General features: G+C 37.1%; 6 protein-coding genes across 8 annotated transcripts; 1 reads left to right on the forward strand and 5 right to left on the reverse strand.

The window, feature by feature from the left end:
• Positions 1-261: 261 nt before the first annotated feature.
• Positions 262-4,441, forward strand: LOC145589945 (uncharacterized). Of its 2 annotated transcripts, XM_081646661.1 has the most exons (5): positions 265-432; positions 971-1,151; positions 2,002-2,148; positions 3,833-4,030; positions 4,177-4,441. In XM_081646661.1, exons 2-5 carry the CDS (start codon positions 1,043-1,045, stop codon positions 4,278-4,280), a joined length of 558 nt encoding a protein of 185 aa, XP_081502787.1. In that variant the 5' UTR covers positions 265-432; positions 971-1,042; the 3' UTR covers positions 4,281-4,441. The 2 variants fall into 2 exon arrangements, with proteins under 2 accessions (XP_081502786.1, XP_081502787.1); XM_081646660.1 differs by having other exon boundaries at positions 262-432; positions 971-2,148.
• Positions 4,442-4,688: 247 nt separating this feature from the next.
• Positions 4,689-8,713, reverse strand: LOC145588269 (ent-kaurene synthase-like 1). The gene is made up of 14 exons (XM_081644913.1): positions 8,599-8,713; positions 8,349-8,401; positions 7,968-8,256; positions 7,709-7,889; positions 7,320-7,537; positions 7,119-7,239; positions 6,904-7,001; positions 6,548-6,774; positions 6,356-6,468; positions 6,147-6,245; positions 5,820-6,035; positions 5,580-5,721; positions 5,238-5,483; positions 4,689-5,144 (listed from the first exon to the last, which is right to left on the reverse strand). The coding sequence occupies exons 1-14, from the start codon at positions 8,651-8,653 to the stop codon at positions 4,851-4,853; spliced, it is 2,352 nt and encodes a 783-aa protein (XP_081501039.1). The 5' UTR covers positions 8,654-8,713; the 3' UTR covers positions 4,689-4,850.
• A 696-nt stretch (positions 8,714-9,409) lies between these two features.
• Positions 9,410-12,602, reverse strand: LOC145588270 (protein TRIGALACTOSYLDIACYLGLYCEROL 1, chloroplastic-like). 2 transcript variants are annotated; one of them, XM_081644915.1, is made up of 3 exons: positions 12,450-12,602; positions 10,702-10,868; positions 9,410-10,598 (listed from the first exon to the last, which is right to left on the reverse strand). In XM_081644915.1, the coding sequence occupies exons 2-3, from the start codon at positions 10,746-10,748 to the stop codon at positions 9,554-9,556; spliced, it is 1,092 nt and encodes a 363-aa protein (XP_081501041.1). In that variant the 5' UTR covers positions 10,749-10,868; positions 12,450-12,602; the 3' UTR covers positions 9,410-9,553. The 2 variants fall into 2 exon arrangements, with proteins under 2 accessions (XP_081501041.1, XP_081501040.1); XM_081644914.1 differs by having other exon boundaries at positions 10,702-10,884.
• A 907-nt stretch (positions 12,603-13,509) lies between these two features.
• On the reverse strand, positions 13,510-14,445 carry LOC145589179 (uncharacterized). The gene is made up of 2 exons (XM_081645728.1): positions 14,025-14,445; positions 13,510-13,871 (listed from the first exon to the last, which is right to left on the reverse strand). The coding sequence occupies exons 1-2, from the start codon at positions 14,443-14,445 to the stop codon at positions 13,510-13,512; spliced, it is 783 nt and encodes a 260-aa protein (XP_081501854.1).
• A 3,534-nt stretch (positions 14,446-17,979) lies between these two features.
• On the reverse strand, positions 17,980-18,672 carry LOC145589180 (putative mitochondrial protein AtMg00310). The gene has a single exon (XM_081645729.1). It carries the CDS (start codon positions 18,670-18,672, stop codon positions 17,980-17,982), a length of 693 nt encoding a protein of 230 aa, XP_081501855.1.
• Positions 18,673-18,815: 143 nt separating this feature from the next.
• Positions 18,816-19,763, reverse strand: LOC145589181 (uncharacterized). Its single transcript, XM_081645731.1, has one exon. The coding sequence runs from the start codon at positions 19,761-19,763 to the stop codon at positions 18,816-18,818; it is 948 nt and encodes a 315-aa protein (XP_081501857.1).
• Positions 19,764-22,684: the final 2,921 nt, after the last annotated feature.

Here is a 22,684-nt window from a genome sequence, read left to right on the forward strand (position 1 = left end):
ATGTAGTGAAAGTGAGTATTTGGGGGAAGGGGGTGTAGGGTAAGATATCTAGACTAGAGTCTAGCCATAAATAATTACTCTCTTTATACTACGTATATTACTATAGATATATTAAATTTTTAATTTTAAATCATTATAAAGCCCGACCCATTTATTTATTGGACGGATCTGATTCATTTGTAACTGGGGCAAGTTTTTTATTTTTTATTTTATTATAGAAACAAAGTGGGGCAAGTTAGGGCTTTTATTAACCCATTGAATTAATTGCTCTGTCAATAAGGAAAAATAAAAATAAACGGATGAACATAGCCCTGTGCCCCTGTCTGGTGCCTCCTCTCGCTCCTTCCTCTCTCTCAGTTCTCCGTTGAAGCGCACTCAACGTCGCACTTGACGTTCGTCATTACAAACTATTTGTTCTCAGCATCTTCTGAGGTAAATTGTCTCTTTTATTTAGTAATCATATCAATTTCACAATCTAGGGTTCATCTTTGATCTTATTTAATTTATGTCAGTGCAGTAAATTTAGGGTTCGAAAATCTTAACTATTGGTTCTAAATACTAAGATTATGAAAGATCATTACAAGCGACTATGTTGATAGAAAAGGAAATTATGTTTGTTTGATAACTGAATCAAATCTGGTTGCTTTAATGTTAGGATTGAACTATGAAATGAAATTAGACCACTTCCTGTGTGACCGCCCCTTCTGCCCTCTGCTTATTTTCATTTTAATTTCAATTAATAAGTTAATCGTACGATAATCATTGATTAATGTAGTTGCTTTCTTTTAAGAATTCAATTTTAGCATTACAATTAGTAATTTAGTTGCATTCTTTCTAATTTGATCTACCAATTCAACTAAATTAATGTAGTTTCTTTGTAATCTGATTCATTATTTGATTTTTAGCATTTTCATCAATAATTTACTTATGTAATTTTTGAATTGGCCAATAAAATTTTTAATATCTTCAGGTGATGATGGCATAAAAAATTAATGAGTCGCAACTAAAAATTTGCCTACTAGTGGAGCATGGAACTGATGAGATGCCTCATTCGCTGTATACGATTGACCTACCAAATGATCTGGAGCGGCAAAGGGAGGTCGATTCTGAGGGGTTTCAAGTGTTGTCACCCTCGCTAGTCTTCCCTCAGCGTAAGTTTCTGTACCATACTGAATTCGTTAACCTCGGATCGAAAGTATACTTCTTTGGAGGTGTTAGATCTGATAAGCTTGACGAAGACCTATATAGAGCTGTACATGTCCTTGACATGAACAATTCTGAGCATGGGCTGCGCCGAGTTGCTTCCCTGAATGCCTCCAAGGAAGATGCTTGTGTGTTTGTGGCTGGATGGTATGATCTACACGCTTGGGAAGGCCATGAGAGTAGAAGCATCCGGCAAGTCAGGTTGTTTCGAGCGTTATATTCCTCGTATTGACAGGTGGGAAGTCCTTCCCGACCCCCCACTTCCGCGGGTTGAGCTTTATATAGCTGACTGGACTGGTCGTGTCACGGTTGTGGGTCGTGAGGTCTTCATAGGGAGTGATGGCAGGTATGCCATTTTTAACTTGGATACGTTAGAGTGGGCTGAACCGCCATCTGCATCTCTGGCTGAATGTTTCCCTTATGGTGCGCTTTATGTCGATGGCTTCCTCTACCACCTAAGGGGAGGAGACCTTTGGAGGAGACCAGGTCCAGTTTGGGATCCTCACTATGTTCCTAACCCTCTACAGATTGTTAGGAGAGGCCCCTTTCCCAAACATGATGGTTTTGGTAGTAGCAGCAAGGATATTCTCAAGAGCGCCTCTTTACAACCTGGGAAAGCGCAGGTCATGTCTACAGCTGCCGAATTAGCCGGCGAAGACAATACCTTCTTCACACATAAAAATTTTGATCCTTGGCGACTTCTCCTCCACTTGGGGGGCCCTTACTTCTGCTATCTTATCACTGCACAAAATATAAACTTGAAATGCCAAACGGTTGATTACTACACTCGTTTTGTAGGTATCATGATCTTTAAGAAGCCCCAAGGGGAAAATATCAATATTAATGAAAGCTGTCTTGTATCCTCGTTGATCTATAGAATCCACACCCCGTTCCGTAACTTTGCATATCGCATCCGCTCCTGCGTTCTTGGTGATGTCCCGGAATGTAAGTTTTGTCTTTTCTCCCTTTGTTGTCTTAAAAATTAATGTGGTCTGATTGGTGGATTGCATGAGGCAGAATAAGATTGCTTTCTTTAATATGTAGCTGCGATGGCTTTAGTTGTAGTCTGTAAAAAGTTGCCAGCTTATCTTTGAATTCATGTTATTATTTTTAAAATCTTAACTTACACTATCAGATTTTTAATGTCTTAAGGAGTAAGGACCTTAGTATGAGCCTTGGTTTCATGGACTTGAATACTTGAGCTTTGCTGGACTATGAAAGAACTTTTTGTAATTGAACAATACTTCAAATGGGTTTTTTTATGTTTGGGCTCACCAATTACTATAATGAGTTTGAGACGAGCAATGGCCCAATTTGACAAGCACGCTTTGAGCTAGAGGTTATCGAACTTGGCGAGTATAGATCACGTTGTGTTGAGCACAGTTCAACTACGAACTGCTCACTCAGCAAGAATCGGAAGCTCTCTGGTTACTCTGTCGGGTACATGCATTGATAGGCCTTTCAACATGATATCTTCTGATAGCTGTGCTATGAGGCATGATCTGCCTGTGCTGCTGTGCATTGCTATTATTATTGCTGTTCTGACTTCTGAGATGTCAAATTTGTTCAGTACTGCAGTCAATATGTATGGTTTTGCAATTGAATTGCTGATTTGTGTTCAGATTAAGATTTTTTAATTGCTATTGCATGAATTACATACACTATGGTTGGATAGCATTTATAGCAACGTGGAGGGAAAGGTAGGGGAAGGAAAGATGAATCTTTCCAACCCCTTCCCTTCCACCATGGGGTGTCAACTGTCAAGTAAGTGATTTTGAACTTCACCCTCTCTCTTTCTTTGACTGGCTTAAACCAAGGTAGTCTGTGACGAAATAAGTTTTAAAGGTATTTTTAGAAAAAGAGGGAAAAAAGGAAGATAAAAAGGATTTTTCCTCAACTACCCCTGAGGTTTGGCCTAATCCCCCATATACCCCGAATTTTAGGAATTGCCTTAGGTATCCATGAACTTTGACCAATTCCCTCATATGTCCTTACTCTAACAAAATAGCTAACGCTGTTGGTCTTTTTATACCTTTTAGTCTTTTACCTCTCTTTCCTTCACTTGTCTCCCTCTTTCCTCTGTTTTACGTCTTGACATGAGTACATGGGGGATTCAGCCAAACCGGGTACCTTTGAAACATTTGTAGCGACAAAATCCATTTAAATATTTTTATCTCAAGGGTAAGAAACTAAGAATCTCTTTGGATGCCTAAGATCATTAAATTACCATGTTAAAAAGTCTGGGGCATTAAAGTAGTTTATAAATTGTAAATCGTTATTGTTTTTTTCCTTAAATTTTTTATTCCATCTGATTTTAAGCATGATTGTGTTACATAATAAGGTGTTAATGGTGTTTATTGAATGAAATTATTTGTTATTGATTACTACATAGCTTGAGGCCCTCTCTCATTATTCTTGTTTACATTTGTGTTATTAGTTGCTGCTGAACAGTTTGTTTTCTCCTCTTTAAATTCACTGTCCATGGGGTATATTAAACTTATACTTCTACTGAAGATTGGTGCATATATCAATCAATCAAAGATTGGTGCATATACAATTGTTAAATTTATAATTACAATCATGTTTGGCGGTCTTGAGTAAATCTTATCTGGCGTATCTTAAAATGCAGCCTGGAATAGAGTGGTGCCAAACAAAAAGCAGGAAAGCACCAGGAGGACTAAAAAGAATGAGCTCTTTCATATGGCTGCGACCCAGCAGGGTAATCGTCTTCAGGTTGACAAGGACGTGTCAAAGGAATCTAAAACAGAGAACAATGTCCGTGTTGGTGATGTTGAGGAGGTTGGCAACCTTAAGAAGGTTTTGGCAGGTAGAGTACTAATATCGTGTTGTCCTATTCTTTTGTCCTTAATTTTCAATTCCATTCGGTACAGTTGAAACGAACATGGCTTAACTCTCTACTTCGCAAGTTTTATTCTGAATGTGTTATTGATAATAGTGTGTTTTTTGTTGCAGCTCAAGAGGAAGAACTCAGCAGGCTATATTCTGAACTGGCAAAGAAGGATACACTTTTGAAGACCTATGAGGTGGAGTTGGTTAAGAACAAACTTTCGATTTAGTAGAGAGATGGGCGCTTACAGTGGTATGAGATAAGAAAGCAGAAGTATTTAAAGTAATAAGTATTTATGTGTATCTTGTTTATTGTTAATAATGTTAAGCTTGGAAACACCGTGAACTTTCACTGTTATAACTATTGTGCTACTACTTTATTTTTTGTTCTTGATCTTGCCTTGACAACTGCATAGTAGTAGCAAAGAATATTTTCTTGCCAAAATCTTTTAAAAGAATATTTGTGTAATATGATTTCCTTTTTTGGCATATTTTTGGGTAATCATGCCTTTTTGGTTTCAATGACTTAAACTGTTAGCATTCTTTTAATAAGTAACCAATGACTTAAGGGAATATGATCTATAGTTTTGCTTTTTAGGTTTCAAAAATAAAACCAAAATCTCACTTAATAATCATATTGCTATGCTTAGCTCTTTGTGATTTAATGACTTAATAACGGGCTTAAGACGGACATGAAGGCCTAGAGTTGAATTTAATCAATACAAAAATCTGAAAGAATTCTTTTCTTGATTCTTCCCCTTATTTTGCTTTCTCAAATGAAATAATACTGTATTTTACGCTTAATCAATGGGGTCATGGAGAACTGCCTTTACAACATCTTTCATGTCATCAGAAGTAAACCCATCATCCTTCATGTAGAAAAAGTGCAGCACCTTGCTCATTTTCCAGAACACTTCCCTGCAATCTTTTGGAACTACACCTACATTGCCTCGCAATACTATTCTCAGCAGCTCTCTTCTTTCGTCTTCAATTGTCTGTCTTATGTCTTCAATAGCATCTTCTTTGTTTATAGTTCCATTTTCGTGAAGGATGCGCAAGGACACTGCGTTTAGCTTCCCCTCCTCCGCTTCCCTCTGATGCAACAGCCAAGATATTAATCTTTTTTAAGCAAAAGCAAACAAACTAGCTAATCCTATTTGGAGATTAGTATGACCAAAGTGACTTACCTGAAAGCCTTGGTAATCATTGAGGAGGCGGCCGCAAGTGCTCATCAACTTGAATAGATTTTGGTACTCATCACTTCTAATAACCTCTTCAGATAGCTTGGGACCGATGAAATACAGAGCTGGAAGAACGATTGGTCCCAAGGCAAAAGATATGTAGCCATTGTCCATGTATTCTTCCTCTGTAGGTACTGACTTGTTCCTCTCTACCTCTGCTTCTTTCCACATTGACTTTACGAGGCTCAACCACTGTCACACAATCAGTCCCAAGGTACAGATTAAATATTACCCCGTCTCATGGCTTGCATATTATGGAAGAGCAACAAAGAAGGTATGAAAACTTACAATCTCAACCAAATGATTGGTTATGTTACGATCTTGCCAAGTACATGCTTTTTCAGCAATTTCATAAATAGTGTCCTGGACCGCTGAGAATATGATGTGAACATTCTCCGAACAGGTTTGGATACTCTTATCTGCATCCCACCTGCCAATTTCAGCTGGTTTTTAATCACACGACGCAATTTAGAGGGAGAGGGAGTTGTGGCTTGTGTGTTTAGGGAGAAGTGGGGTAAGAACACATACTTGTCAAACAACTGAATAAGATTTAGTTGCTCCTCTTCTGAGCTGCCAACATCAAAGAAGTCATCAACCACAGTAGTCAGAATGCCGCTCTTTGCCCATGAAATGCGTGCATCAGCTAGTTCAGGGGAGGAAAAGCTTGCAGCAGCAGAAAAGTAGCAGTAGCTAAGCTTCTGCCTAGAAAAGGCTAACTGGTCCAATTTGCATTCTGCAAGCCATCTGCTTTCAAATGGAAAATAATTTTGGAGCGTTCGATGAGAACATAAGAAATCGACATTACAGGTGTGATGTTGTGATCAAAATTATAAAAGAAGTTAGGGCAGTTCATACCTCTGAAGTTGTTTAAATTCCTGGAAATGTATGGATTGGCAATAGCTGAAATCATCCTTTGCTAGTTGTAGGAGAACTTTATTGCAGAAGTTAGTGCAGCTGAGATATGAAGTGTCTTATCATGAACACTTGAGAACAGATAGGCAATACAAACGAAAAAATTATGAGTCAAACATGATACAGATGCAGAAAAAACATCATATTGCTACCTTAAAGAAGACTTCAAAATCCTTATTCCATCCAAGTTATTATGTTCGATGAATTTTCTGCTTTGCAAGCACTCCAAATTTGCATGATAGGGGCTCTTTAGGCTGTCAGCAACCTGTGAAACAGAAAGGTGATGAGCCTAAGAGATGCCTCTGATGTTCTATAGAAAAGGCATGTATATATGAACATCTTGCCTCTTGGATTAGATTTTTCCTGAGCCTGTCTGCTAGTGTTGAATGTTCAGAGATTTTCCCTTCAAGAAAGTGCCTTGAATTTGTTGCTTGCTTCTCTAGATAAGATTCATGAGCATAAATTCTAAGTTGAGATGCCCTAAAGAGCTCCAAAGCAGATCTTATGTCCTCTGAGTGTCCTCCGAATTGGTGAAAACAGCAGTCTTCATCATGGACTTCAGCCAACAGTTCTATACAAACAAGAAAAAATGCATGTTGATTCAATAACTAGTATATACTATCACCACCAAAACCATACATAGAATATCTTATTACCATTGAGATCAAACACCAGGTTAATGATAAGTATAAAAACATACCTGAAGATACATCATATCCATTGTCACGTAGCAACCGAAATGCCATCCTAGTGGTAATGACATCAGAAAATATCTTTTCATTTCCGTGCTCCCACAGTCTGCCCATTAACAATAAGTTCACAGGTTATATAATATACCAACTAGAACTAACTTTGATGATATACTCCATACTTTCATCAAATGTTATTTGATCAACACGTATGCTCAAATCTTACCTGAAAGTTTCATTCAACGCAGAAGCAATCTCTTCTTTAAAATGCCCATTGATTCCTAATTTTTGAAGGGTGTCAACCATATGAAGCCGGAAATATGCATCAAGTGGGTATGCAGTTGGGACTGAAAATCAAAAAACCGTAAAATTTAAGCATAATACATAAATGTTAATACAGTAGACATAGCAGAAATAAGCAGGTAACCTGCATTTGCAAATTTCTGCAAGACTGAAGACAGATAGCTGTAACAATTTGTATCTTGGAGCGCAGAAAAAGCAGCTGCTGTTGTGGATGGTGAATTAAACAAAGAGCCATTCTTCCTTTGATAATCCATTACCATTTTCCAGTCTTGTGATCCTCCCATTGCTTCCGAAATATATGCCAAAAGTAAATTCCTTGCCTTGGAGTCCTTTCCACGGATTCTGACAATAATACAAAGAAATGTTATGTTTTTGTTCTGAAAGAACAGAACTTTATCATCCAGTATAAACTGCACTTGCATGGATTTTGACAGCTCTTAAATGTAAATTGCAAAGTGTAAACATCACAAGATTCACGGCTATAAAAAAGAGAACTGGAATGAAACAGCATACCTTTTGAGCTCTAAATCCTTCTTTCGAAGCACAGCATCGATATCTGAAGGCGCCAAATGAAGATTCACTTTCATATTAAGAGCCTTCTCAATCATACTAGGAAAAATAACATCAAATCCAATCGGAGGATGCTGCTCTTCATCCATTGCCGAAGCAAAATGTGACACAACAAAGTCAAGGCCTGCCAAAGGGAAAAAAAAAAAAAAAAAATCAGTTTCTTCCTCTAAGAAATTCATGCAGAAAGTCCCTAAGAGTTTACCCTTTGTCATCTGTTCTTCTCCTACAGACCATCTTTTGAGCGCGAGGACACAAGCCAGTGTGGAAGAAAGCGAGTCTTTGATTAGAGAAGTATCACGATGATCAAGAACACCCCATGAGCCATCACGCAGCTGGTTCTCTAATATCCAGTCTATACTCTTTGGAAAACAAGGAGTACTTGGAGCAGCAGGAGAAGGGGCCATTGCTACCCATGCAGTGTCATAAGCTGATATTGAAAGTTCAGCTTTTCGAAACATGTTTCGTATTCTTTCTTTGGCATCCTCAAACCTCTGGTTATCGAGTTTGACATATCTAATTAGTTTACATACGGAGTTTTATTTCTGTAATAATGTAGAAGAATGAAATGATAAAATTACACTACCTGTATATCAGCATTAGCTGTTCTGTTTATAGAACAGGATATTCTACTAAAATCTGGCCAAGTAATATTAACAAAGTCAGATATTGTGCCAGAAATCGGCTAATTACAGTAATAACGTAACACAATAAATGTACATACGCCATAAATATAAGGCCTAACAATGTCCAATATGACTATACGCACGTGCACATATAAAAGCGAAAACAGGAATTAGATAAAAAAAATGGGAAAAAGAGAAAAGGGGAAAAACCTGGTGGGAGACGAGGACAGCAGCTGAGTTGGTGAGGAGAAAGGGAGAAAGACATGAAGAAACTTGGCAATCAGAAACCCAAAAACTGAGTTTCAAAACAGAAAAACCCTGAAACTGATCAAAATTCAAAATTTCTGAATTTCTTGGAATTTGATACTTGGTATTGATGTTTGACACTAGAAAACAAAATTATATAACTAATTTAATTTTTAATTTTTGTGTTCTTATTATTACCCCTTTTCCAAAAATGGTAGTGTATCACATTGTTGGCACAGTTGCTACACTGTGAAATGAAAGTGATAAAGCTCCTCTTTCTATTGTCTGCTTTCCTACTTTTTCTTTGACCTTATCATGTGTGATTTGTTTCCAAATAAGGGGAAGGTGGGATTAACAGATGATTTATTACCATAAAATTTTGATTCTTTTCTCACAGAAAAAATATATAAAAAAAAAAAATTACAGTAAAAGAAAAGATTTACACTGTCATATACCATATTTACCTTAATTACACTTAATTATGAAAACTTAAGCACAAATAAAGGTTAATGCAATCAAATAAGTTCATATCAATAAGTGGATAGGACGTTAGGTGAATCCTTCATACTACGTATCTTATTTTCTGATGGAATCATTTTCTAGCAGCTACCAATTTCACTTTCCCAATTTTCTGTTGATTAATTAAACAGTATCGTCCTTAGAATTAAAAGATTTTCAAGCAACATTCTAGAGTTGAAAAAGAAAAAAAATAATAAACAGCTTTCATGAAGGGTTCTCCCTGTTTGAGGTGCACAAATCGAGATATCCATAAAACGAAACAAATTACAAATATATTCAGTAAAATGCACTGGAAAGAATGTCAATGTGCCTTCTTACAAATCTTTCGTTCTAATGCAGAGCAACAAATGTATTTTGGCGAAAATTGGAGTTGCAAGCTTAAAACTCCACAGGAAAGAGATCATACACAATTCCTAAGTGAATCCCCTGCCCCTTGGAAGAAAAAATAAGAAAGAACGAAATCTGCAATAAAGATACCAACCAGAGATAAAACAACAGCTGAAGTAGTTGACTCCCCAACACCCTTAGCACCACCAATGGTTGTTACACCCCAAGCACAGCTCACGATTGCAATTATTCCACCAAAAACCTGGGACTTCATCATGGCACTAATAATATCCCATGACCGAAGTGCTCTCCGAGCAGAGTCCAAAATCATTATGTAGCTAACTCCGTAAACACTATCAGCCAAGAAGGCACTAGCTGCCATCCCCACTATGAAACACATCAGGGTCAAAAAAGGCAAAGCTACACAAGAAGCAATTACCCTAGGTGTGACAAGGTAATCGACAGGATTTGCCCCGAGAACTCTCAGTGTGTCGGTCTGCTCAGAGACCTGCATGGTTCCGAGCTCCGCAGCAAAAGAACTTCCAATACGACCTGCCACCACAATTGATGTAACCACAGGGCTTAGTTCACGAGAGAAGGCAAGAGCTAAGACCCCACCAATGGATCGGTTCAGCCCTAACCGGGTGAATTCCCGGACAAATTGGATAGTAAATGCCATCCCCACAAAAGCTGATGTCAGAAGACAGACCCCAACTGATTTAGGACCAACTCTTTCCAGCTGTTGGAGGGTGTTTTTCCAGTGGATTTTACCCTTGAGAGCCCGGTATATTACTTTCCCTGCCAAAATGAGAACTGATAAGCCCCTCCACAAGTACCTAGGAGGTGACCAGTTGGCAAATAAAGTCTCCATCTCAAGAGTGGGAGAATGATTTATGCTTGAGCTTTCATCGGTTGGTACAGCATCTGGAAAATTGTCATTGGAATTAGGAATGGCTGACAATGCTGTACGTTGGATGGGTTTAAGTAAATGAATAAATCTTCCAGCAGCATGAGGTCTTTGAGCACAGAGAGAAAAAGTACGAGTTCTGATTTTGGTCCATTTAAAATGTCCAGTAATATCTCTCCTGCAGTTGGTCCAGCAACTCTGGGACTTAAAGCTGAAATTCACAAAGGAAAGTAATTCAATCATTAGGTGCAGGAAATTACAATAGTAGTCTATGAACTATAGAACTACTTCAAAATGGAACAAAGAGGAGATACCTGCTAGAAATGCAAGGCATGGACTGCAATAATTGAACTGTATGCATGATCAGTTCTTCTATTCAACTCTAACACAGTTTTATTCAGAAAATAATTCCCTAAATCTCTACTTTGCCAAGTAGAGGTGGTGGAAAGGTATAACGCCTCATGCCAGAACACTCCTTTAGCTGGTGACCAGGCAACCTAGATCAGTTGATAGTAACAAAAAAGTTCTAAGATATGAAGATGAAAATTCATAGAATGGAAGTGTGCAATTTTGAAAGCTGAGAAGCCAACACTAGCTATTCTAGTACTAAGCTAGATGTAACAATGCGATCAAACAATCTAAAGTGATCTCAAAACATTAAATTGGACAATTAATCTTCAAAAGAGAGATATTTGAGCATCTTCAAATATAAAAGCACTAGTCAAATGAAAAAGAAGAAGCCTGAAAAGAAGATTTATTTTTTATTTTTCCAAATTCTCTTCAAATAAATCTCTCTCAAACTTGCAACTGGCACACTATCTATGGTACATTAAAGCTTATATTGATGATTTGGCCACAATACTATCATATGAATACTCAATGATAGTTGTGATTGTCAGGCAAAGCCCACAAATATAATTTGACAACTGGCATATGCAACTGGCACACTATCATATTCATGATTTGACAACAATGGAAGGAAGCCAAGAGCATCGTGAATTGTTAAAGGAGTCTAAAGCTTTAGAGCAAAATCATGATCAGCTTGTTAGAGTTTTCTTTTGCTAACAATTAGAGCGCCATTTAACACTACACCTGGATCCTTAAATTCATTTCCCCAATAGCTAAGCTAAAAGCCTTTTCATGTAGTCTATTAACTTTCTTTCTAGCTGATCTTGCTCCTAACAACTTCTGCCTATGTAACCACCTATTTCAATTGTAGAAGACCAGAAGCTAACAAGCAGTGAATTTACTAGTTTACATTCAACTTGCAGTTCGGAAAGAGTTTCAAGCGTGAGATAACATTATAACCAAGGATCAAACATCCATCCAACTAATCCAAGCCAGCTGAAAGCAACGCAAATAATACTCCTATTTCACAATGACTCTTAACTCCGTATGAGCATCAAAAGACTCAATCATGCCTGAATCCATTGGAAACAATTAAGATACTTCATCAACAAAACTCAATTGAAAGCTAATCAATATCAAGGACCTACCATCCATCCATTCCGATATCCTCCGGTAAAACCGTAAAACGAGTAATAGGTTGTTAACAACCAATTAGACTAACCCTACACATAATAAACTGTTTAATCCCTCTCTCAATCAAATCCCTAGCCCAAATCACCTTTTGAATCCTACCCAGGTATCCAATTTCACAAATTCCTCTTAGTTTCTATTTTTTCACTAAATAAAACTTCAATTTCTCCATAATTAAAGCTTTAATCAGTATTTTGTTAACCACATTGAGTCTAGCTCTCAAATAAGAAATTTCTTCTAGCTATAAAATAAATAATCACAACAATCAATTCACACACACCAACAATATATGAAATACAATAAAAATTCCGAAGATAAATTACAGACAAATGACAACAATTAGTTCAATGACAAAATGGAAATCTAATTCTAACAACACTATATCAAAATTGAACAAATGGCGCATAATTACTAACCAGTAACAATTATAGAATAATTGGATAGAAATTAAGCGTCGAAAACAAGAGAAAAATCGAATTATGGAATGATAAAGAAGATCGGTTTATTCGAAGGAGATACATACCTTTTCTTTGTCTGCTTTAGTGAAGTTAATTCAAAGTATTAAATTTTGACTTCAGAAAATTGAAGATTGGAGCTATTCTGGAGAAAAATGGAGGAAAACAGTGAACTAAGAACAGCGAACTGAGAGGCGTGAGAAATTTGACGAAGAAATGATGTAGGGAGGAATTGAGGATGGGAAAAAAAAATGATATAGTGAGGTAAACTTTTTTTTTTTTTTTTTTTTTTTTTTTTGGGAAATTCTCTTTGGTAGACCTCTAATAATAAACATTCTCAGTGGTAAAATGCAAAAAAAGTTAATATCCTTGGTAAACTATGTTTTAAAAAGTTTAGCCAATAGTAACATTTAGCAAGATAATTAGCATTTTAAGCATAACTATGGTTAACCATGGTTAAGAACCACCTCCCCACCACTCCCCCACCACCACCTCTATCCCTCCTCTGCACGCAGCCCCCCTCCCCCACCGCCTGAAAACTGTCGTCGTCCCTTTCCCCCTAACCAACCGGCGCGCAGCCTCCTCCCCTACCGTCGACTTCATCCCCCCTCCCCTTTCCCCTACCCTCGACACCACCAGCCCCCACCCACACCCTTTCCCGAAACCCTAAATCCCCATTGGCGACACCTTTTGCTTCAACAAACATCAAATTAATTTCAATTACCTGTAATTCACATAATTTCTTATTCAATTGTGAGGAATTAGGGTTTCGATTACCGGAAATTCACAAATTTAGTTCGATTTTTTTCATCGTTTTCAATGGTGGTGAGGTGCGAGAAAGGAGAGAAGACGGGGAAGGGTGGTCGAAGGGGTTGGGTACTTGGGGGTATTTTAGGCATCACAACTTTTTTTTTACTTAGAATGGTTAACCATGGTTAAGAAATGCCTAATTACATTTATTAAGGTTACCATTGACAAAACTTTTTAAAACATAGTTTACCAAGGATATTAACTTTTTTTGCATTTTACCACTGAGAATGTTTATTATTAGAGGTCTACCAAAGAGAATTTCCCTTTTTTTTTTTTACAATAGTAACTAAAAACTAAAACACAAACCGCACACCAAAATCAAAAGGTCCAAAACAAAATCCGACGTTCGCAAGCCCTTCTAGCAAGCCAGTGAGCTGGTCTAACCCAATCCCGCAGCACCTTGGAAATTCTGCAAACGGAAAGGTCATCATGAAGACGGTGAACGTCACGAAGAAGCCATAAGCACGAAACATCTGCAACTCGATCATGCTGAAGGAGCGAAGTCATAATAGCGCTATCCGTATAAATACTGATACTCTGAAAGCCTTTGTGAATAGCAGCTTGGAGACCCCAAAGACAAGCTTGAAGCTCGGCCTGGAAAGGGGACGAGGCACGACATGCTCTCGAACCGCCCCCTAAAACCTCAGCAGACTCGAACCTACGGAAAATCCACCCTGCACCTGCGAAACAATCCACCGCAGACCACGCTCTATCCACAATTAGAGCAACCTGCAAAGGAGCAGTCGAGCTACCTCGAAGACAAGGAATAGGACGGGGCACAGAACGGACACCCGGACCCTGCTGACCAGACTAAAGAAGGAGCGAGAACTTACCAGCTTGATCCCCACGAGACATCCACTCATCAGCGATGGCAAAAATAGAGGTAGGAGAATACAGCGCCTGCCGGAAAATGAAGTGATTCTGTGACAGCCAAATAGCCCATAAGAAGCATAAATAGGAGCGAAGAGGCCTCCATTGCTGAAGAGAACCCAACCTCGTGATCACATCAGAGAACCAAAGCTCAAAATGCTGATTTGACCAGGAAGACCTATCCCACAACGGATACCTAGAAGCATACAGACTTACAATAAAGGAACAATCCCTGAAAAGATGAGAAGTCGATTCAGGAGCCATCCTGCAAAAGACACAAATAGGATTAACTGGAATTCCTTTTCGACAAAGAGAAGCCAGGAGAGGTAAAGCGTCGTGAAGAATCTTCCGACAAAATATCTTCAGCTTCGGAAGAATAGGCATTCCCAGAACTTTTTCCACCAGGTATCCGAAGCAGGCTGACTGATAATAGTCTCCATGAAAAGACGAACGAGCAAGGAATAGGCAGTCTTAGTGGAAAAGGTACCATCCCGTGTAAATTTCCAGTATAGAAAATCATCCATGGGATGCCGAGCTGCCGACAGAATACGGGACGCCGAGGGAGAATCAAAGTACTTGTGAACCAAAGAAGGTTCCCACGCGTAAGAACGCGGATTAATGATAGAAGAGACATGAGTTGGAGCATCCGACTCATTAACACCAGACCTAAACTTAACGGGGGCCCCTAGGGCCCAAACGTCTTCCAAGATGCGCACCTTAGTGTAGGGAATATTTCAAGCCATCCCAAAACTTGAACCCCACTGTGATCATACACTTAAGTATGGTGGCGTCAAAAGGGAAGAAAGCTAGAGCAAAAGAGTCGCCAATAAGTTTTAGGAACTTGTAAACCGTTCACAGGGTGAAGGTTACACCCCTTCACGATCCATGAGATCGCTAACTCCATAGTGGTCTGGAACCATGACTGGATATTTGGGGATGAAGGTACGAATCCAATCTAAAAGAGAAAGAACTCGCCCTGAAATAGGCCTCTACTTTATTCTTCTCATATTCATGTGCGCTTTCTGACTAACATGCAATCAATAGGTTAATCCTAAACCTGTTTAATCTATGTTGGTTGAATATTAATGCACATATAAAGCTATTATTGGCGATCACTAGAATTAAAATCATATTAGCCTAAACAAGATTATTAATTATCTTATTAAACGTGATTACAAGTATAAATTCCCTTTAAACATGCATCAAAGGCGTGATCAAGCAATAACAATAACATACATCAAGCAGCATAATAACAACAATCATCATCATCAAAATAATATTCTCATTAAAGCATAATAATATTAATAGCAAGATCCTAGGCATGATACTAACATGATTAATAACAAATCATAGCATGTCACTAAACATTAAAGATCAAAACTTTAGCCCTAAGATGATACTAACATGATATTAGAAAGAATAGGAAGCAACCTAAACATGATACTAGGAATTAAAATAATCTGAGCATGATTTCTATATCAAAAGAATAATAAAGAAATAATTAGATTACATACTTTGTTGCCTCATATCTCTTTCTAATAACAAAATACACGCGTTAGTAGCTTCAAGGAAAATACTAAATCAAACAATTAAATTAAAATAATTGAAAGAAAAAGTTAAAAAGTTTAGACTGGATTTGGGACCAAACCCTCAGAAATTATCAACCTTTCACGTCTAGGGTGAAGGCAACTTCGAACTTGGCTAGGTGTATCTAGATCTTGTGAATCCGGAATTGTGTTTGTAAAAGCTAGTTTAGAAAGAGAATAGAGAAAGAATTGTGATGATTGTGATTGATTGTGATTGTTGGTGATTTGAAAACGGGGGTCAAGGACCCTATTTATAGAAAAATAGTCCGAAAACGATAGAAAATACTTCAAATTCTATACGGAATAAAACTGGCATCTGTTGCCAGGCGACAGGATTAGCGCCATGCGACATACATTAGCGTCATGTGACAGGCTAAAGTCGTATCACCTAATCAAAAGTAATTCCTAAAACCACTAACTAAAATATAGATAGGGAAGTAGGGTCGGATCCATAGGGAAACTAGTCTTTCTATTCCTAATTAATTAATTATAATCTAAATTACTAAAGTAACCAATTGTTGTTGTAAAAAGGAATCAAACTACGGAGATCAAGTTTAGGGAGAAAATCAATAATAATAAGAAGGCCTAGGGTCACAGGTTCACCAATAATTAATATTCCGGGATAAAACATAACAATCAATAATTAATATTGCACATATAACATGATTAACAGGCTCTCGCAATTTATTAATCAACATAGATCTAACAGGCTCTCGCAATTTATTAGATCTAAGTTCCTATTGAAAATAGCCTTTAATATCAAACTAACATTTGCTCGATTCATCAATTCAATATTGCTAAACATTTACAATCAAATCACATCTGCTCGATTCATAATCTAATTGCAAAAAATTAAAACAATTCAATAAGAAATTATCATGCAATATCAATAATCAATAATAACAAATTATCCCTTCATATTAATTATGGATCCCCATAAACCACTACTCGCACATAATTAAAACTAAACTAAACAAAACAATTAAACAAGTCATGATAGAAGAAAGAGATTAAATTACTAAAAAGAATAGAGAAGAAATTGTTACCAAAGTGAGTTGTAGAGAGAGAAACAAGAGAGAAAATAATACTAAGAGTTTGAGAGGAGAGAGAGAGAAAAGTTAGGGAGAGAAAGAAAGAAAGAAAGAAAGAAAGAGTAGAGAGAGAGTGGTCAAAAAGAAGACGACTAAACTAGCTTAACAGAAACGTATTTATACTAAGCTAGAAAATCCTAAGCTTAAACAAATTAATCTAACGATAAAACATCCTCCAGAAACACGCGCCCGATCGGGCGCGCCTTTTTCTTCGTTTCCCTTATGATGTAGCTGTGCCCGATCAAGCTAAAGCTTGCCCGATCGGGCCCGACTCCTCCTCGAAGCTTGGACTTTGATTGGGCTTCGATTCTTCGGCCCAATCCGGATTTCCTCTTCGGGTCTTGAATACTTGGTCCAAATGCCTCGGTATTCCAAATACCGAGCCCTTAATCACCGGCTTGATAACTCTAACCGGCCTTGGGCTTCAAAGACGGTCGTGCTCCTCCAATGTCCGTAGTCGCTCCATGAAAACCCGGGAAAATGCTCCAAAAGTGCAATTTCCTACAAAACTCAACCAAAACTACGAAAACACTAGAAAAACACCAATTAGTAACAAAAGTGGCTCTAAAGAGCCAAAAACACTACCAATTGCGACCAAGGGACGGGGTAGAATACTATATAAATTAGACAAATCACCATGCGATAGACTCTGTCGTCTGGCGACAAACTCTGTCGTTTGGCGCTAATAAAAAGATAAGACGCGCTTTGTGAGGAATACTTTTCCTAATATAATTAAGTAATTGGAATCCGCGTAAAACAGTTTTTCGATCAGATTTATCATAAAATACTTATTTTATTATTCCAAATAAAACTCTTTAAAATATAATTATCAATCCTAACACTTTTAGAATTTAAAAGAAACCTTCCTAGAAGATTAAAATCAATCCTAATAACTTTAGGAATGATAATTAATAACAGGCCCTCCTCTAGATCATTGGGCCGCATATAAAAATCGTTTCGGGCCAATTTAGTATTTTGGCCATAACTTCCTCATTATTCATCGGAATTGGGCTTATAATATATCGTTGGAAAGCTCTTTTCGAGCCCAATCCAACTACACTATTATTGGACCCTTATCATGGACCAAACTAAATTGGACTGACTATTTTCATAAAATAGCGTAGATTTTCAAAAACAGAAAGAGAGTTTTTAAATAAAAACAACCGCATCACTAGACTTTTCACACTTTCACTTCGTTCGATAATCAATGACGTGAAAGATATTCATCACCAGGTTTGGTTTTAGGGAGACACATTTGGCTGTCTACACTTAGTACCAGTGCCCACCTTCCAAGCAACACCCTTAGCCACTGTCTGCATGCCAGTAGCTAACCCCTTACTCCCCCAAGACCCACCACCAATCCTGGTCGGAGGCAGAGACAACAGAGAGGGATACTTTGCTGCTAAGAGCTTGGAAACCAAAAGCTGAGGATGTTGACGAAGGCCCCAGCATTGGCGAGCTAACAATGCAGAGTTAAAGTGCTCGACAGTACGAAGACCCAAGCCTCCCATACCTTTAGGGAGATGTAACAAAGAGGCTGATCGGAAGGCCAACCCTCGCGAAGGTTCAGAAGCCTTCCACCAAAACCGAGTCAACATGCCGTCAATGGTACGACAGATCGAGGCTGGAACTTTAAAAATAGACAAAATGTGATTAAAAGACGCCACCAAAACCGAATTAATGATAACCAACTTAGCTGCTGAAGACAAATGAGCTGAACCCAAATCTGAGAGGCGCTGAGAAATTTTATCGATCATAAACTGAAACTCAGAGACCTTACTTCGCCCAAGATCAACCGGCAAGCCAAGGTAAGAACCAAAAGACTCCTGACTCCGCAGCTTCAGACAACCCGCCAAATAATCACGATAGTCAGAGGGAGTATTCGGACTAAACTTAACATACGACTTCTGCAAATTGATCATTTGACCCGACATATTACAAAAGTCAGACAAAATGCTCACAAGCATCCGAAGACACTTGGAAAAACAGCAACGAGTCATCCGCAAAAAATAAATGAGAAATGGACGGAGCTCCTTTAGAAATACGAATGCCATGGAAAAAAGAACGTGCTTCAGCTCTACGAAGCATAGCAGAAAAAACTTCCATACAAAGAACGAACAAATAAGAAGAAAGAGGATGCCCCAAGCTTTTCGGTGGGAAATGCACCAGTTTTGAGAAAATCCTTGATGATTGACAAACGGCGAGATAAAGAAAACATGGGGGAGCTAGCAAAAAATTGTGTCATAGTAGCCCAAACAAACACAAGGACGTCCTGAGCCTTTAAACACCAATTTTCAATCCTATAGGGTTTAGCACCCAAAGATCCAGAAGCAGAATCGGACAGGATAATAGCTGCATGATCCGAGAAGAGTATAGGGTGATGGACTACTTTAGCATGAGGATGGGCCTCAGCCCAAGAACGAGAAGCATAAGCTTTATCCAGACGCTCAAAGATAGGATCTGAATCCAGTCTATTATTTGTCCAAGTAAAACGTGGCCCAGAAAAAGATATAACAACCAAGTCCAACTCTAGATGCCAGTTAAGAAAATCCAACCTCCCTGGGATTAAATCCCGACCCCCAATTTTATCAGACGCATAATCCACCTGATTGAAATCACCGATCAGCAAAGCATTAGGGATAGAAACTAGGATATCAGAAATTGTTTGCCAAACCGCAAATCTATCAGCTACACGCGGCGAACCATACACAAACACTACATATTTTATATCATTACCCAGAAGCACTCTACAGAAAATAACGTTTGAGGAAATATAAACAGGCTCCAAACGAACCGGAGCAAACCAAAAGACAACCAACCCTCCGCTAAGACCAATCGCATCCATACCACAACTACCCAAAATAGGTAAAGATGCTAGTTTCTGAACAACACTACTAACAGGAAGTATAGTTTCCATAAGAAATCCGATATCTACACCACATGAGCGGACTAAATAGAGCACATAAGGAATTTTAGGGGAGTCCGCTTGTCCTAAGCCCCTACAATTCCAAGCCAAAACCTTCATGGATAACCGGGTGGCTCTTTAGGGGAGGCCACCGACCCCATTGAAGAAGAACCAGAAGATACTGAAGCTGGAGATCCCTTGCGCCTCTTGCAAGGGAGAAGACAGGGGAAACAATCTTGTTTCGGAGAAGCCAGAGAAGTCGAGAAAGGAGGAGCCGACGGCTCGATGGTGGAACTGCCTCTCTTAGCAGGACAGGCAGAGCCCTTCGCAATCAGACGTGCTGACTGATGGTTTGGAGTTGAGCGTTTTTTCTTCACCGCCACGACCTGGAGAAGATGACGACACTACCGGCGGAACCACTACTGGAAGTGAAGTCGGAGGCAAACAGGCCATAGGTTTGACACCTGATGAACCCGGACTAATGGACTGAGCCCAGTTGCTCCGCCCATCTCCAAGCGGGTCTTCGAAATTTGGACCATTAAGACCCATAGGCGGAAGAGAACAATCCGGAATTCCAACTGGACTTGGAGTTTCTTCATGGCCCAAATAAGAAGAAGTAAAGAGATCATTAGCCGTAAAAGAATAATTATTTATGGCTAGACTCTAGTCACTATCTTACCCTACACCCCCTTTCCCCAAATACTAACTTTCACTGCATAAATGTATTGTCACCCCCCCCCCCATATATACAAAAAAAAAAAAAACTCAAACCATCATTCTCATTTCACTTTCTCTTTCCTCACCCATTTTCTGCATTTTCTCGCTCTACACCCATTTTTTGCATTTTCAAATCTGAATATTTCTATGAATTTGTGACAAATTATCAAAAAAATTGTTTCAATTACTACAGAATTCAACAAATCAAGGTTGAAATTCAAAGGAGTAAGTGATTTTGTTCATATTTAGTTCAAAAAAGAGTATAAACCCTAGTTTTAATAAATTTTTGTTGCAATTGTGTTACAGGAAAACATGGAAAAAGAGTATTAACTATTGTATTTTAATAATTTTTACTAATTTTTGTTAAATATTAGTAAGCTGAACAAATACATTTTGATTTTTTGGTATGAAGTTTTTTTTTTGGCAGTACGAAGGAAACGGTTTCATAGAAGAACATCAAAGAATCTGGAGAAAAGTAAGAACTAATTTAATTAGTTCGTAGTGTTTTTTTGTTTTTTTTTTAATGAATGTTCATTTTCATTTTGATAAATGTTCATTTATATATTAGTATACATTATACAGTCATTCACATGTTAATAGATGATTAATATAATTGTTCATTTATATATTAAGACATAGTCATTGTATTAATGTTCATTCTTTTTCATAGTTTGGCGTGGAAAATTATTTTGATGAGTGCTCATTTGTATTTTGGCAAATGTATGTTCAAACACATAAAAGTATATGATTTTCACATATATTAATATACGATTATTAGAATTTTGATAAATATTTATATTTTGGTCATCCTCTTCAAATATTTCATGCTCGGTTCAATTTTGAGTTTCAATATATGTATTTTTCATATGGATGTATGGTAAATATTTATTCACGTATATATTTCATGTTCATTTATCGATATCTTTCATTAGCATTTTTAAACCAATGCATGTTCATTTATATATTAATAGATGTTCATTTTCATATTGAATTATGTAAAAATGTTCATTATTTATTAATAGGTGTTCATTTGCATATTAATGGATGATCATTTATACACTAATATATGTTCATTTATATATTAATATATGTTCATTTCCGTATTGATCATTTCAATTGTTATACTATTCATATTCATATGAAAATTGGTTCACAATATATATGAGCGTCTTTAATATACGATTAATAGTATATTAATGAATATATATGAGCGTCTTTAATAGATGAAAATCATTGAAATTCACGTGTACATGAGTACATCATATATATTCAAATACAACTACATTAAACCTATAGTTTACTACAGAAAACATACATTAAACATAAATGAACATTTACTATTGCACAAGTGATCAATTTTTTTAACCCTAAGCTTATTTTTATACGACACACCAAACTGATACTCCGTAAAAATAATCGGTTAGCAAAATGATAACAACTATAGATGTTCATATAAGACGCACAAAACTGGAAATTAAAGGCAACAATCAAATAATAAGATTATAATCAAAATTTCAAAATAAAAACAATAACACAAATAAGAATCAAATTAGAAGAATAATACAATAATACAACCAAAACTATGAATCAACTAATATCCACAATAACAAAACTAAAACCAGAGCATTATCAAAATTAAAATCAATACAACAAAACTATGAAATCAAAATATTATAATCATGCAATCACTATCGAAAAACATAGCATTATCAAAATCAATTGATTGATTATCATTTAAAATACGAATTACTCACAATCATCAAATGCAATTGAGCTTGAGATGTCCATAGAAGAAGAGAGAGAAAATTGAAAAACAATAAAAAAAAAAAAAGAGGAGAGATAAAATGAAATCAATGAAAAATAGGAGAGAGAAAATTAAAAATTAGATCCTTTAAAATGTATATATGGTTTTCTGGAGGAAAGTAAAAAAAAAAAAAAAGCAAAAAAAAAAAAATGTAGAAGATAACGTAATTACAAGGGGGTGTAGGGGAAGCTGCCTACCCTAGAGTGTAGTGAAAAATTTGTATAAAGAGAGGGGGCATCTTAGGTGATAAATTTCACTATCCCCAAATTGCCCTTCTCAATTTACAAAATTACCTCTCCTATTCCGAATTTAAAAATTAAAAATTAAATTTTATTTTAATAAAAAAAACTACTCTATCATTGGTTTCAAAAAAAAAAAAACTGCTCTATACTTTTCGCACAAAAAAAAAAAAAAAAAAAAAAAAAAAAAAAAAAAAAAAAACTCTATCATAACTACTCTTCCACGTTAAACAACCGGTTATTCTTTTTTTTTTTAAAAAAAAAAAAAAAAACTCATCAAG

This window comes from Chenopodium album, chromosome 17 (assembly GCF_948465745.1).
Source record: "Chenopodium album chromosome 17, dcCheAlbu1.1, whole genome shotgun sequence".
Classification (NCBI taxonomy): domain Eukaryota; kingdom Viridiplantae; phylum Streptophyta; class Magnoliopsida; order Caryophyllales; family Amaranthaceae; genus Chenopodium; species Chenopodium album.

What these genes read in the sequence shown, in the direction of transcription:
- LOC145589945 (XM_081646660.1), top strand. Translation starts at nt 1,311, where the DNA reads ATGCCTCCAAGGAAGATGCTTGTGTGTTTGTGGCTGGATGGTATGATC. An exon ending in TCTTGGTGATGTCCCGGAAT is followed by an intron (nt 2,149 to 3,832) that starts GTAAGTTTTGTC and finishes CTTAAAATGCAG; the next exon opens with CCTGGAATAGAGTGGTGCCA. An exon ending in CCTTAAGAAGGTTTTGGCAG is followed by an intron (nt 4,031 to 4,176) that starts GTAGAGTACTAA and finishes TTTTTGTTGCAG; the next exon opens with CTCAAGAGGAAGAACTCAGC.
- LOC145588269 (XM_081644913.1), bottom strand. Translation starts at nt 8,653, where the DNA reads ATGTCTTTCTCCCTTTCTCCTCACCAACTCAGCTGCTGTCCTCGTCTC. An exon ending in CTGTCCTCGTCTCCCACCAG is followed by an intron (nt 8,402 to 8,598) that starts GTTTTTCCCCTT and finishes TTACTTGGCCAG; the next exon opens with ATTTTAGTAGAATATCCTGT. An exon ending in CCAATCATTTGGTTGAGATT is followed by an intron (nt 5,484 to 5,579) that starts GTAAGTTTTCAT and finishes ATTGTGTGACAG; the next exon opens with TGGTTGAGCCTCGTAAAGTC.
- LOC145588270 (XM_081644915.1), bottom strand. Translation starts at nt 10,748, where the DNA reads ATGCATACAGTTCAATTATTGCAGTCCATGCCTTGCATTTCTAGCAG. An exon ending in ATGCCTTGCATTTCTAGCAG is followed by an intron (nt 10,599 to 10,701) that starts GTATCTCCTCTT and finishes TGTGAATTTCAG; the next exon opens with CTTTAAGTCCCAGAGTTGCT.
- LOC145589179 (XM_081645728.1), bottom strand. Translation starts at nt 14,445, where the DNA reads ATGCCTATTCTTCCGAAGCTGAAGATATTTTGTCGGAAGATTCTTCAC. An exon ending in GTCTCGTGGGGATCAAGCTG is followed by an intron (nt 13,872 to 14,024) that starts GTAAGTTCTCGC and finishes ATTGTTTCGCAG; the next exon opens with GTGCAGGGTGGATTTTCCGT.
- LOC145589180 (XM_081645729.1), bottom strand. Translation starts at nt 18,672, where the DNA reads ATGTCGGGTCAAATGATCAATTTGCAGAAGTCGTATGTTAAGTTTAGT.
- LOC145589181 (XM_081645731.1), bottom strand. Translation starts at nt 19,763, where the DNA reads ATGAAGGTTTTGGCTTGGAATTGTAGGGGCTTAGGACAAGCGGACTCC.